This window comes from Diabrotica undecimpunctata, chromosome 4, assembly GCF_040954645.1.
Source record: "Diabrotica undecimpunctata isolate CICGRU chromosome 4, icDiaUnde3, whole genome shotgun sequence".
Lineage (NCBI taxonomy): Eukaryota > Metazoa > Arthropoda > Insecta > Coleoptera > Chrysomelidae > Diabrotica > Diabrotica undecimpunctata.
The window spans coordinates 69322544-69336528 of NC_092806.1; the positions used below are offsets into that span (position 1 = coordinate 69322544).

Sequence of the window (13985 nt, forward strand, 5' to 3'; positions counted from 1 at the left end):
TTGATGTGCATTGATACTAATTATTTGAATTCTTCAATTATTATTAATTATGAATATAACTTTTGTTTTAATTTTATTAATTGTCATTCCATATTTTTTAGTAGGTACTTCGTTCCATGTTTCTATATTTCTTTGTAGTTGTTTCTCATTTTCGGCCAATATGGTGACGTTGTCGGCGAACGCCCCTTCTGCTCTCCTTAAATTTCTGTGCATTTAAAATTAACCTACATGCATTTTTTTACTTTTACGTTACATTCTTTAATTATCTCATCTATTTATATTATAAATAACGACTTAATCCTCCTCCTCCTTGTCTCGGACCCTCGTTTGTAGTAAACAATTTTAATGTTATTTTTTGACTAATGACATAATTCATATTGCTGTTGTAAATGTTCTTAATTACTAGACTTCGGCAAATATGCAAATAAAAATGTAGAAAATATGCGCATAAATATGCACGTGTTTACCCGAAAATATGCAAATATTTTACAAAATATGCATACAAATAAATAAAAAAATCGTAAAATAGTAACAATTTTATTTAAAAAAAAAGTGTACATAACTAAATATTTCCTACTATTCATTAAGATTTACATTTATTTTAAGTAACTACATCATTTTTAAGTATGAATAAACTTATTTAGAATTATGGTAACAATAAATGACCAAGTGGTGTTCAAAATTTTCTAACAAAAACTTGTGGCTTCTGTCTGAGTACATATATTTATATATGGAAAAACTTCGTTCAACATCAACTGATGTAACGGGAGCATTTTTCAAACTAACCAAAACATTTGGTTCTAAATTAATTGTTTCCGAAATATTTCCAGCTAGAACACTGACTACTTCAGAAAGAATATGGTAACCTTTATTTTTTTCCATAGTAGCTTCAAATTTTTTTAAAATATCTTTTCCAATATTACCTCTAACGTTCCGACAACATGACGCAAATTCTTTTATTAATGCTGTACTTTCGAACAATGACAGTTTTGGTGATTCTAACTGAGTAATTGTTTTTTGAACAAAACTAAAATTTGATTTTATAAATGAAAGTTCTTGTTGAAGCAAGTTACTCTGAAAAGTTTGTTTAGAATCCAAAAGAGATTGGGAACTTTCATCTGTTAACGTATCAATTATGTTCTTTATTTTAACAAAATGATGTGCATAAAAATTAGCTGCTTCTAACCATGTTCCCCATCGCGTTAAAATAGGTTGTGGTGGAAGAGGAATGTTAGGTAGCATTTCTTTATAAAGTTGAATTCTTATAGGAGATATAAGAAATACTTTTTTGACACTGGATATCATGGTATTTACAAGAGGAAACTTTTTTCGTATTTCCTCTGCAACTCTGTTTAATCCATGCGCTACACAAGTAACATGTATTAAATCTGGGAAAAATATTTTTAAATTTTGTCCTGCTTTCACCATATAAGGAGCAGCATCCGATAAAATAAGCAGTAATTTATTAGAAGGAATAGTTGTCGGAAGAAAAAAAGTTGCTAATGTTTCTTGTATAAAACGCGAAATTGTTAAAGCATTTGTTTTCTCAAGTTGCTGGCATGAAATAAGATGAGATTTTGGTAAGGTATCTTCTTTAAGAACACCAATCAATAAATGAGCAATATTCTTTCCTGAGGAATCAGTGGTTTCGTCTACAGATATGTAAAAATAATTATCTGCAATTTCTTCCTTAATATTAATTAACACCGACGAGTATAGCCCGTTCACATTATTTCTTCTTAGAGACCGATCACTTGGAACATTAAGTTTGCAATATTTTTTTAGAAACGAACTAAAATTTACATTTGCTAATTTTGAAAGCGGTATGTTTGCAGACACTAATGCGCGACACAAGTCTTCATTAAAAGTTTCTTGCTCATCTAATTTTTTTGAAGTAGATTGGAAACATTTAGCCATTGAAGTTTGATGTTTTCCTCCTATTTTTCCTTTTTTTGCAATGTGTGAAGCAGTTCTCACATGTTGGTCTATCTGAAATTTCTTCTCACATGCTATCTATAAATAAAAATAAAAACCTTTATTTTAACCCAACCTTTAAAATATAAAAATATACAAGGTGTTTTTGGTTAATCAAATAACTGGTTTGGAAAAAAAAACACTCGCTAAGTGTTTTAAATGCAGTATTAATCCACAAATTAGTTTTTGTTACTAACCATTAGTACATCATATAACTTATTTTAAAATTCAACAAAAGTTTTTTTTTTGTTAATTCAATTACAATAAAAATAATTGTGTTTTAGAATAGCTGACTTCATAAAAAAAAGTAAAGGTGAAAAATTTTTCTAAATACACACCATTGTATTGTACCATGGACAATTTTTTCTCACTAAAGGAAGCTATTTTTCATTTAAAAACAACCTACGAGTACTAAATTTCAAGTAAATACGTTTATTGGTTTTAAAGTTATTGTTGTTATTAACTAAAAGAATTTAATTTTTTTTAATTTTAACACCCTGTATCTCGAAAAGTAAATAAGTTTGACCCCTCATTAACTATATCGTTTTGTTCAATTTTTCGAGAAGTATCTACAGTCAAACGTTGTAAGTGTCATTTGGAAACACCCTGTATGTATGAAATATTAGATATTTAATAAAAAATATTAGATACTTACAATTTTGCCACAGACTGAACAGTAGATTTTTCCCATATCCATAGACAGCTCTTTATAAGGTTTAATCCAAGTTGAAGCACTGGTTGTTTTAAGCATTATAAAATCACAATCTTCCTTTTTGTTACGCACAACGAGTGTTTACGCTTTGAATATCAAAACAAAAATGATTTACAAATCTGAGCATCAAATTAGAAATGTTTAGGTACCTAATTCATTAAACTGGGAGATTTTGGAAAATCCCTAAATTAGGAACAAAACTATTAGCCGTTTACCTGCTGTTAAGATACAATAAATTGTAGATAGATTTGGGGATTAGATCATAAAATGCAAATGAGCGAACCCTTAGCGATTAACCAATAACTCAGTGCCTCAGTGACCGAGATTTTCTAAGAATGTTGAGGGCTACTTAAATTGATCTTCTTTGAAATTGTAAATGTTTTGTACCTGTAGAGATTACGTACTTAGATCATTTCTTGATTAAAATGACTACAAAATTTTATACAAGAATTGAAATAAATAATTGGTATGTTTAAAAATTTTCAAATACAGTATAAAAATCTGAACTTTTATGCACTTTATGCAAACTTTTATACAAATATGCCAAAATATGAAATATTTGCATAAAATATGCACAATATGCAAAATATGCAATATGCATATTTGCCGAAGTCTATTAATTACCCTTATCATTTTGTTACTAATACCTCCCTTCTCTAATATTTCCCATAATTTTTGCCTTCGTACCGTGTCAAACGTACGATGGAATAACTGCAGAGATGCTGAAATATGGTGGAAAAGTGGTAATTAATACTCTACATTCCCTTTTTAACAAGATATTAAAAGAAAAAAGAATCCCAAACAACTGGAAGGAATCCGTAACCATTATCCTACACAAGAAAGGGGATAAAGCAGATAAAACTACCGTCCTATAACACTCCTCAATGTAATGTATAAACTCCTAACAAAAATTTTAACCAATAGATTGACGACAAAATTCGACGGATACCAGTCGAAAGAACAAGCTGGTTTTAGAAAAGGATTCAGCACAAGTGAAAATTTACTAAGTATGAAAATACTTATAGAACGAACAAATGAATACCACATTCCTCTATATATAGCGTTCATAGATTTCGAAAAGGCTTTCGACAGTGTCGAACATTGGGCAGTGAAAAGATCTTTGATTAACAGCAGAATTGACCACAGATATACGGAACTAATAGCCAATATATATAAGGAAGCCAAAACAACAATTAAAGTATATGAAGGAACAAAATCAATACAAATAAATAGAGGCGTGAGACAGGGTGACACAATATCACCGAAACTTTTCAATCAGGCTCTGGAAGATATTTTTAAAAGATTAGAATGAGAAGAAAAAGGTATAAAAATTTGTGGACAACGCTTGATCCATCTAAGGTACGCTGATGACATCGCATTGATAACCGATAAAAAAGAAGAATTATTTGAAATGATGAAAGAACTGGACGTAGAAGCTGGAAAGATAGGCCTTAATATGAATTACAGCAAGATCAAAATCATAACAAATACAGATGAAGACATCACAATGAGGATCGGACAAGATGAAATAGAACAAGTTCAGGATTATATATATCTGGGCCAAACTATAAAATTTAACAAAGAAAACCTAACAGCAGAGATAAAAAGACGAGTTAGACTGGCATGGGCGGTATTTGGCAAACTAAGCTACATTCTTAAAAACAAAAGATATCCACAGCATCTTAAGACCAAAGTATACAATCAATGCGTACTCCCTGTTCTCACTTATGGTTCCCAAACGTGGACATTTACAAAAGCAAACATGGACAAAATCATAAAATCCCAAAGAGCAATGGAAAGACAAATGTTGCACATAAGACTAATGGATAAAAATAGAAACGAGTGGATAAGAGAGAAAACAAAAGTGGGGGATGTTAGACAAGAAGTTGCAAAATTGAAATGGAGATTTGCAGGACACAATATAAGACAAAAAGAAGACCGATGGAACATATGGAACATTCAAGTTGGAGACCGTGGGAATATAAACGAAGCAGAGGAAGGCCCCAAATGAGATGGGCAGATGATATCAAGAAGCACGTGGGCTCTAAGTGGATGACTATAGCGACAGACAGAGAAGAATGGAAAAGGATTGGGAAGGCCTATGTCCAAAGATGGACCGAAGAAGGCTAATTAGATAGATAGATAGACCGTGTCAAAAGCCTTTTCAAGGTCTATATACGCTAGATACATATTTTTTCCTGTTGCTGATATTTTATATTATTTGTTTGACGGTAAATATATGATCATGGGAAAAGCTTCTACCTTTTCTAAATCCGCTTTTTGATTTCTTAAGTGTGAAAAAGAGAAAAATATTTTGTTCTTTTGGCGACCAAAAAAATATTTAAAAATTTATTTAACAAGGAATTTAACAGAAAAGCAGTAGAACTGACGAATACGGTAATAGCAATGGTGACCAAAAGAGCATACGAGGAAGCTGATCAAGCAATACAAAAAGAAATTAAAAAAAAGTAAAGCAGTTAAACCAGATTTTTTGGAGAAATGTGGACAGTGTTACTAGACATAGAGAGAGAGAGGGAGGGAGAAAGAGAGATAGAGGTAGTGAGAGAGAGAAAGGAACAAGTTGGCTAACAGGTTTGGTTAAAGTAATTATGGAAGTGGGACCAATTTCAGAAGAATGGAGCATATCTTAATATACGCGGATCACTGATACCAGTCCAACTAGTCTAGAAAAGTAGTAACTATATAACTATACAGTCATATACAAGTAAGTTGCTATCCTTATCATTACATAATTTGTTGGTTCTTGTTTAAATTCATTTTTATAATGTTTATCTGGCTATATAACTTTTTTGTTTTTCTCTCACTCATATGTCTTTTGGACCGTTGTAATGTGTCATTTTCTGATTCTCCTGTCTTTTTTCGGTATAGGCTTTTCTCCTCTCTAGCTAATTTTTGTATTTATCTATTGTTGCCATAGTTCTTCAATGTTGCATGGTTGCATGCCTTGTTCTTCTGATCTGTTATTTTCTTACACTCATATGATCAAGACAATAGTTTCTCGATTGGCTTATTGACATACCCAATGTGTTTTTGCCTGCGGATTTCATAACCTCTTTGCAGTTGTTCCACAGTTTCGTACTCAACTGTCCAACGGTCTAGGTTTGTTCTAGAGTTTCTCTTATGTGTGACCGGACTGTTTCTCTTTATTTTCGTTTTTTAACAAATATAGTTTATATTTTAGTTGCCTAGTGGCCCCTTCTTTTTTGGCCTAAAAAAATCTGTGTCAAAACTTAACACCTACCATGAAGTGGTCTGAATCGGTTTTTGTGCCTTTAACTTTATAAAGTGTCTTCGGTCTATTAGAACATGATCTATTTGGTTTGCGTTGTTCCCATTCTGTTATCTCCAAGTTGTCTTATGGATATAGCAACGAGACGAGAAATTCACCAGCCATCGGTGACGCATAAAAAAAGCTTCAAGAAGGTACACCTGTTCTAAATTGTGTCAGATTCGATGTTAAACTATTATTATAATTAACAGCTCGCATATACACTTCTTGCGATGCCGAGCCAAATTCTGACCTTCCGATCGGTTTGCAAGTCGGCAGATTACGGTATTACAGGCGAAAATATGTCGTTTTTCGGAACGTCGCCATAATTGGCGTTTGTTACACATACATTGATATACATTGAAACTTTTGATGAGATAACAATATAATTTTAAAAAAAGGATACCGTGCCAATTCATTACATGCCTATTTTTTCCATGATTTCAGGTTCAAAAGGAACTAACAATAGAAGTAAATCACCTGACAGAATGACCTCCAGTTGTTACAGCCCTTTTAACGATTCCAATAATTCGAATATAATGACTCAAAGTTTAGACCCATTGCTGTTACGAATGAGCGTAGTATCACGTCCAGTATCGAACGATTCAAACAGTATTATACCCGAAATGTGTTTAGGTAAATATTGCTATTTTTAAGATGCTGTTTAATATCTTAATTGATTATTACTATTGTAGGGTTGCGACTTTAATTTCGGGATAGAAGAAAACAAAATATTTAAAGTTACATTTTATACACTTTTGCATATATGACTAAACCAATTGTCAAAACAATTTTTATAGCCAGAAGATGGTATAAACAAAATTTCCTTTTCTTTTTTTTTAACGACTACTTGATACGTTATAATTTTACGTTGTTTTAATTATTTTTGTTTTACTTAATTGTAAAGTAAAATAAAGTTTTAATGTTAATTGGTGTATAATACTGGTGGTATAATTTCGACACTTATTATCGAATATATGATTGATTTTTGCGAGTTATAGGTTTATTTGATTCCCCAAATAATTTTGGGGAATTGCGCATAACCTATATAGTTTAAATCCACTTCCCTCCCTCCCAGGAGGTTGGTCGCGTGCACTCCTTGATATCTTCGTATAATTGGCAGTCAAAAAAATAATGGTTTTAGTTATTCGGAAATTTGGAAAACGTCTCACATTTTCCCACGACACAATTTCATTGTTTTCTAAAATTTGCAAAGTTGCATTGAATGATCAGTTGCATTTTTATTTTGCATTTCTGAATGAGCCGAATGAGTAGTTGTGGTTTATGGGGGGCTTGAATAAGCTGAATCTTGTGGTTATAGTGGTTACTGCCATAAGTGTTTTATGGATAGCTCAGGCTTGGATTCTTCAAGACATTTTTACTGCTTCGTGGAAGCCCTTTGTAAATGTGGAAGTAAACTTAAAATTTACATTTTGACACATGAGGCAAAAGTTTTTTTTTAGAATTTTACTAGTTATAAGTAAATTTATGCTGTCAAGTTTCATTGTTAAGGTTGTTTGATGATGACACATTTTGATTATCTTTGATTAACTTCTAGATTTTTGACCTTCAGTCTCAGATTTAGGTTTGCTTGTATATTTTGTAGATGAATTCCTAGTTTTGGTGGCTAGTTTTATTTTGTAATGTTAGTATAATTTAACAGAACAAGAGGAAGGCCCCGTAAAAGATGGATAGACGACGTAAAGAGGGATCATAAAACCACGAACATCAGGCAGTGGCGAAGGAAAGTACCCGACAGGGCAGAATGGAAGAACATTGTTAAGCAGGCCAAGACTCACAAAGGGTTGTAGCGCCATTAGAAGAAGAAGTATAATTTAAAAACGCACATGTGGACCGGTACGTTGCTAGGTCCATATACAAATCTGGTTCAAACGTACGAGTAATTGAGAGTGCTTCCAATTAGTAGTTAACCTAGATAATTTCATTTGATTTTCTTAGGTAAAGATCGATAGTTTAATGGAATTTGACATTCCTTTGTGGTAAACGATTATTTGATTATTAAATTTTGTAAATAATACATTTTGTTGGAATTTTTAATCAATATTTTGGTTCTACGATGACGTTAACACCAACTGTATTATACTGATGGAAGACCTAAACGTCAAAATAGGCCACAAGCAGTCAAACGGGGCCAAACTCTTATAGAATTGCATATGCAACACAGGCTATGTGCCATAAATATTTTATTTACTTATTTAAAAAAAAGCCCACAAAGAAAGTGGACTTAACAATCACCAAATGGGCTTAAACAAGAACGAAGACTTTATATTTACTAACAAAAAAGACACTGTTCAAGACGTATTTATATTAAATCAATTTACAACTAGAAGTGACCATAGAATGGTTAGAGCGAAGATAGTCTTGAACGTAAAGAAGGAGAGAAGTAATATGGTAACAAGGACTAAAAATGTCACATTCACTGCGATTACTAACACGAAGGCATACCAGGAAGAAATAGGGATCAACCTACAGAAAGACGTGCAAGATGAAGCCAATATTAAACAGCTTAACGAAATGTTGCCGGACGCCCTAAAGAAGTATTGAAAGAATCTGAGTGGCTGATGAACCCATGGACAGAGCAGTAGTAACTCCAATTGAATTGTTTTTTACATACCTGCACATAGCAGCTAAAGAAAACTGGATAGCGGATAGATGTTCAGAAATTGAAAAATTAGAAAAGAAGCATGACATATTTAATTTACAGCACAAGAAAGTTCGTGAAGTGGTTGGCCTGTATAATAAGAAAAACACTAATACTCTAGTAGATAATGCAGGAAAAATTATCATTGATGAACGAGAAATATTTCAAACAGAAAGTAACTATGTAACTGAATGATTTCAAGATGGCATGATAACGCCCTGAAGTGTTAAAATATGAAGTTCTTAATGTAATAAAATTAGCCAAAACCAAGAAAGCAGCTGAACCAGACTTACTTACTCACTTTCCGTGTCCGGAACACCAACGCTTTAAATTTTGTGTTTTCAATGGTTGGCCACATAGATGGCCCTGTCATTCGCTAAGAATAGGTATTATTTTGTGCAGGTCTCTCTCATCTCTGTGCATGATAGTAAATGGTGACTATTTTGAACCGCGCCACAGTCGCATGTATCGTCCTCCTGGTATCCCCATTTCTTCAGGTTACTAGTACAACGTGAAACGCCAGTTCTTAGTCTGTTTAGCACTTTCCATGTGGGATACGGCAAATTGTGTCCAGCGGCCATTTCCTCTGATGGAACAAAATGTGTTGTAGCTGACGCTTGCCATACGTGTACTCGGCGCGTCTTTGGCTCTTCGGGAAGGGATCGTGATTTTTTCAGAAAGCTTTTCCGAGATCTTAATCTACTTGGCTGAACTTGGTCATTACAAGGGGTGTCTTCGATCCGTCTCCTGCTTCTTTCGTTCTATCTTTGATGTGCCCTGTCTTCTGATAGCAGGTGGAGTGATTCCAACTATAGGGTAAACCTCTTTGATAGGTGTTTTCTGTGTGATAGACAGAGTTTTCCCACACTGGTGCTCCAAACTCGGTAGCAGAAAAACATAATGCTAAGGCAGAAGTACGGAGAGTGTGTGGTTGTGCTCCCCATTTTGTGTTTGTTAGTGTGCGGATGATATTATTTCTGACGCTTACTTTTTTCTTGATATCTTGACAGTGATATCGATAAGAAAGAGTTCTATTCAGACGTACACCGAGGTATTTAGGCGTCTCATTGTGTTCCAGCATCTGACCATGCCATTTTATCTCCAGTGTCCTTCGGGCAAGCTTGTTTCTAAGGTGGAAAGCACACACCTGGGTTTTTGTAAGAAGTCTTCTAGGGCATCTGTCAGTTTTACTTGGACTTCATTGAAGGTACTTCCCTGAGCTGCCACAGCTGTATTATCCGCGTAAATAAACTGTCTTGTTTGTTGGTTTTTGGGTTGGTCGTTGGTGTAAATGTTGTATAGTAATGGCGCGAGGACGCTCCCACACTTCCCTGTGGGAGTCCATTTTTTTGATCCCTCCACCGACTGTTCTTGGACTGGAGCGTTACGTAGCAGCGTCTATTCTGGAGAAGGCATTTCATTAACCTTATTAGTCGTAAATCCTTTGTAATTTCGTAGAGTTTTACCAGCAGCCGTTGATGGTTAACTTTGTCATAAGCTGTAGTCGGGTCTATGAACGCTACTCCTGTTATTTCTTTCCATTCAAACCCATCTTCAATATGTTGGGTGAGATTAGGAGTTTGACTGCAGCAGCATTTTCCGGGTCTAAACCCTGCTTGTTCAGGAATAATAATATATTAAACCAGACAATATCTACAGACAAATAACACAAAAAAAACACAAAATAATCAGAATACAAGAAAGTAGTTTCACAACCTTGCTATCCCTGATGAACTCTTAAACATGATACAAGAGGTCACATCAGTGCTCTAGCTTAGCTTTTTAATGATGTATATACTACTGGTGAAATACCTGAGGAATGACTGAAGTCTGTTTTTATAGCAATTCCGAAAAAAACAGCGGGCAAAAAGATACGACGAATACAAATTAATTAGTCCGATGAGTCACACATTGAAAACTTAAGGTAATTCTCCAAAAATACCGCAACCAAAGTAAAGATAGATCAACTTTTATAACAATCCCTAAAAAACCCAATGCCAAAAAAATGTGAAGATTATCGAATAATAAGTCTTATGAGCCATCTCCTGAAAACTTTTTTAAAAATTATACATAAAAGAATATATAAAAAATGTGAAGAACACATGACAAATACACAATTCTGTTTCAGGGATGCATTGGGTACTCTAGAGGCACTTTTTGCAATACAAGTTCTCTTTCAAAGATGTAGAGATATGAATTGTAATATATATGTGTGTTTTGTTGATTACCAGAAAGCGTTCGATAGAATAAAACATGAACTGATGAAAATATTAAATTCAATTGGTCTAGACAGCAGAGATCGCCGTATAATAAACAATATATATTACGAACAAACTGCAGCTGTTATAGTTGGGGATCAGTTAACAGACGATAAAGATAAAAAGAGGTGTGCGACAGGGATGTATATTGTCCCCATTATTGTTCAATACATATTCAGAGCATATTATGAACCTAGCGTTAACGGACATAGACGAGGGAATACTTATAAACGGAGAACGATTGAACAACATAAGATACGCTGATGATACTGTCATTTTTGCAGACAGTCTTGAAGGTCTGCCTACACTTGTCTCCAGGGTGGCAGAAGTAAATAGCAGGTTTGGGCTTGATTTTCACATCAAAAAACCAAATACATGGTTATAAGCAAAAATAGGATACCACCTGGTCAATTACTAGTTAACCAACAACCTATAACACAAATCACCAACTTTTGTTATCTGGGTGCAACCTTAAATGAACATTGCAAAGCGTGTGTGCCTTCCAATTTAAGAAACTGGCAGGACCCTGGTCTACCTGGCCTTTCGGCTTTACAACCGTTAACGAATCCACTGCCCGACGAGTATGACACCAAAATGAAGGTGCCACGCCACGTATACCAGAAACGTTTCATGGGGCTTCACCTTCCCTGTAGTACCTGTGTTGCGATTACCGCACCTACCCGTTATCCCACCCACGGACGAATAGGCGAAGCAGGCAGAGGAATTTCCACCTCGCACGTATACAGGTCGCCGCCGAGGATCTCTCCTCTACCACTCTTGAATCTCCTGACGGGTACGGGGCATCAATACCACGCTTGACACAAGGCCAAGAGAGGTGTGTACGGGCCCAGCTCGTTCAATCTCGTCAGGTTCTCTTGGAATGAGAGTAGAGTCGTCCCACGAGAGTCTCGTCTCGGATACTAGGAGTGTAGACCGGTGACCGTGTCACCTAAGCGACCGTGTGCGTTTCTACAAACCCGACACCTCAAGCGACGGCTCTCCACCTCTCGATTCCTACCCATTAGTCGCCTCTTACGACAGGCAGGGCCTTCTGACCTCGGCCGTATTCTTATCTCCGCGAGCCGAACGGAGCCTTAAATGAACAGTGGGACTCTCCTTCTTCTTCAGCCTTAAGTAATACAACTTTGGACATAGGCCTCCCCCAAATCAATCCAGTTTCTTCTATTTTGCGCCACTTGCTTCCAGTTGTGTCCTCCGATCTTCTTAATGTCATCAGCCCATCTCATTTGTGGTCTTCCTCTGCTTCTCTTTCCTAACCATGGCCTCCACTGTTGTATTTCGTGGTTCCATCTCTTATCCTTCAGTCGGGCATTGTGTCCTGCGAAGCTCCATTTTAATTTGGCAGCATGTTCTCCTGCGTCTTTTACTTTGGTTTTGCTTCTAATCCATTTGTTTGTTTTTTTGTCTATAAGTCTTACCCCGAGCATTGATTTTTCCATCGCTCTTTGTGTTTTTACTATTTTATCCATATTGGACTTGGTGGGTGTCCACGCCTGTGAACCATACGTGAGTATAGGGAGGATACACTGATCGTAAATTCTGGTTTTCAAATACTGTTCTATTTTAGTGCTTTTCAAGATTTAACTCAGTTTTCCAAATCCTGCCCACGCTAACCTTATTCTTCTGGTAATTTCAGCAGTTTGATTTTCTTTGTTAATTTTCATTATCTGTCCCAGGTAGATGTATTCGCTTACTGTTTCTAAATTTATGTCGTTCAATATTATTTCTGGAATGTTCGGTGTATTTGTCATTATTTTTGTTTTTTCCAAGTTCATCTACTTTGAAAGACCTACTTTTGCCGAAGCTTGAAATAGTTGCGTCATTATGGTCTGTAGTTCTTCGAAACTTGTAGCGAATATTACAATGTCATTAGCGTATCTTAAATGACTCAGTTTTCTTCCATTAACATTTACTCCCTTATCTGCCCAGTTAATGTCTTTGAACACGTCTTCAAGTCCAAGTGTGAATAGCTTTGGTGAGATAACATCTCCCTGGCCAAGTCCTCTGTTGATTGGTATAGCTTTGGTTTTAGCATCAATTTGTATTTTCATTGTAGCTTTCTTGTAAATATTGTGTATGAGCATTCTGTATCGGGAGTCTATCCTGCAGTTGTTCATAGCTCTCTCTATTGCCCAAAGTTCTATGGAGTCGCATGCCTTTTCATAATCAACGAAGCCAATATATAAGTTCAAGTGATATTCATTGGCTTTCTCTATTAGAGTTCTGACTGTAAGAAGATGATCCGCTGTACTGTAACCTTTTCGGAATCCTGCCCGCTCTACCGGTTGATAGCTATCGAGTTTCGACGTTAACGTGTTAGTTATTACTCTCATAAACAATTTGTACATTTGGGACAGCAGGGAAATTGGTCTATAGTTCTTGAGATCTCCCCTGTCTCCCGTTTTGAAGAGAAGTATTGTCAAACTTTCATTCCAATCATCTGGGACTTCTCCTCTGTGAAGACATTCGTTGAAAAGTTTTTTCAATTCTTCGAGAATAATTCCATTCCTCTCCTTCAACATTTCTACAAGTATTTCATCTGGATCCGAAGCCTTATTGTTCTTTAGTTGTGCTATAGCTTGTTTTATTTAGAAGGATTCTATGTTAGGGAGTATTTCTAAGTTGACATTCGTTATCTTTCTCTTAAGGTCTTTCTTTGCAGTGTTATATGAGTTGATTGAGGAATATAAATCACGGTAAAATGTCTGAGTAACTTTTAGGATTTCGTTCTTTTCTCTTATTTCTTTTCCATCTTTATCCTTCAATGAGATTATTATATGCTTTCCTAAGTTTGATCTTAAGCATTTCATGCCTCGGTTCTTTTCTATTATTTTTTCTACCTTGTTTTCATTATATCTACATGCATCTATACATCTTCCTTTACTCCCTTCTTTATTTGTTTATTCAATTCTTTGAAACCATCGGTGTTTCGCTTTCCTTCGCTTAGAAATGTGTCTCTTTTCCATCAACCGTTTTGTTCCTTCACTTATTCGGTCTTCTTTATTTTTCGTTTTCTTTGCAATAGTCAGTCCTGCTTTCAAGAGCTTTCGTTGAATTTCTTTATTAATT

General features: G+C 35.1%; 1 protein-coding gene across 1 annotated transcript in view; it reads left to right on the forward strand.

The window, feature by feature from the left end:
* Cep97 (centrosomal protein 97kDa) overlaps window positions 1-13985 on the forward strand; it is a 63955-nt gene that overhangs the window by 29604 nt on the left and 20366 nt on the right. The window contains exon 9 of the mRNA XM_072529688.1: window positions 6423-6611. Coding sequence (XP_072385789.1) covers window positions 6423-6611 — 189 coding nt within the window. The remainder of the gene's footprint in view (window positions 1-6422; window positions 6612-13985) is intronic.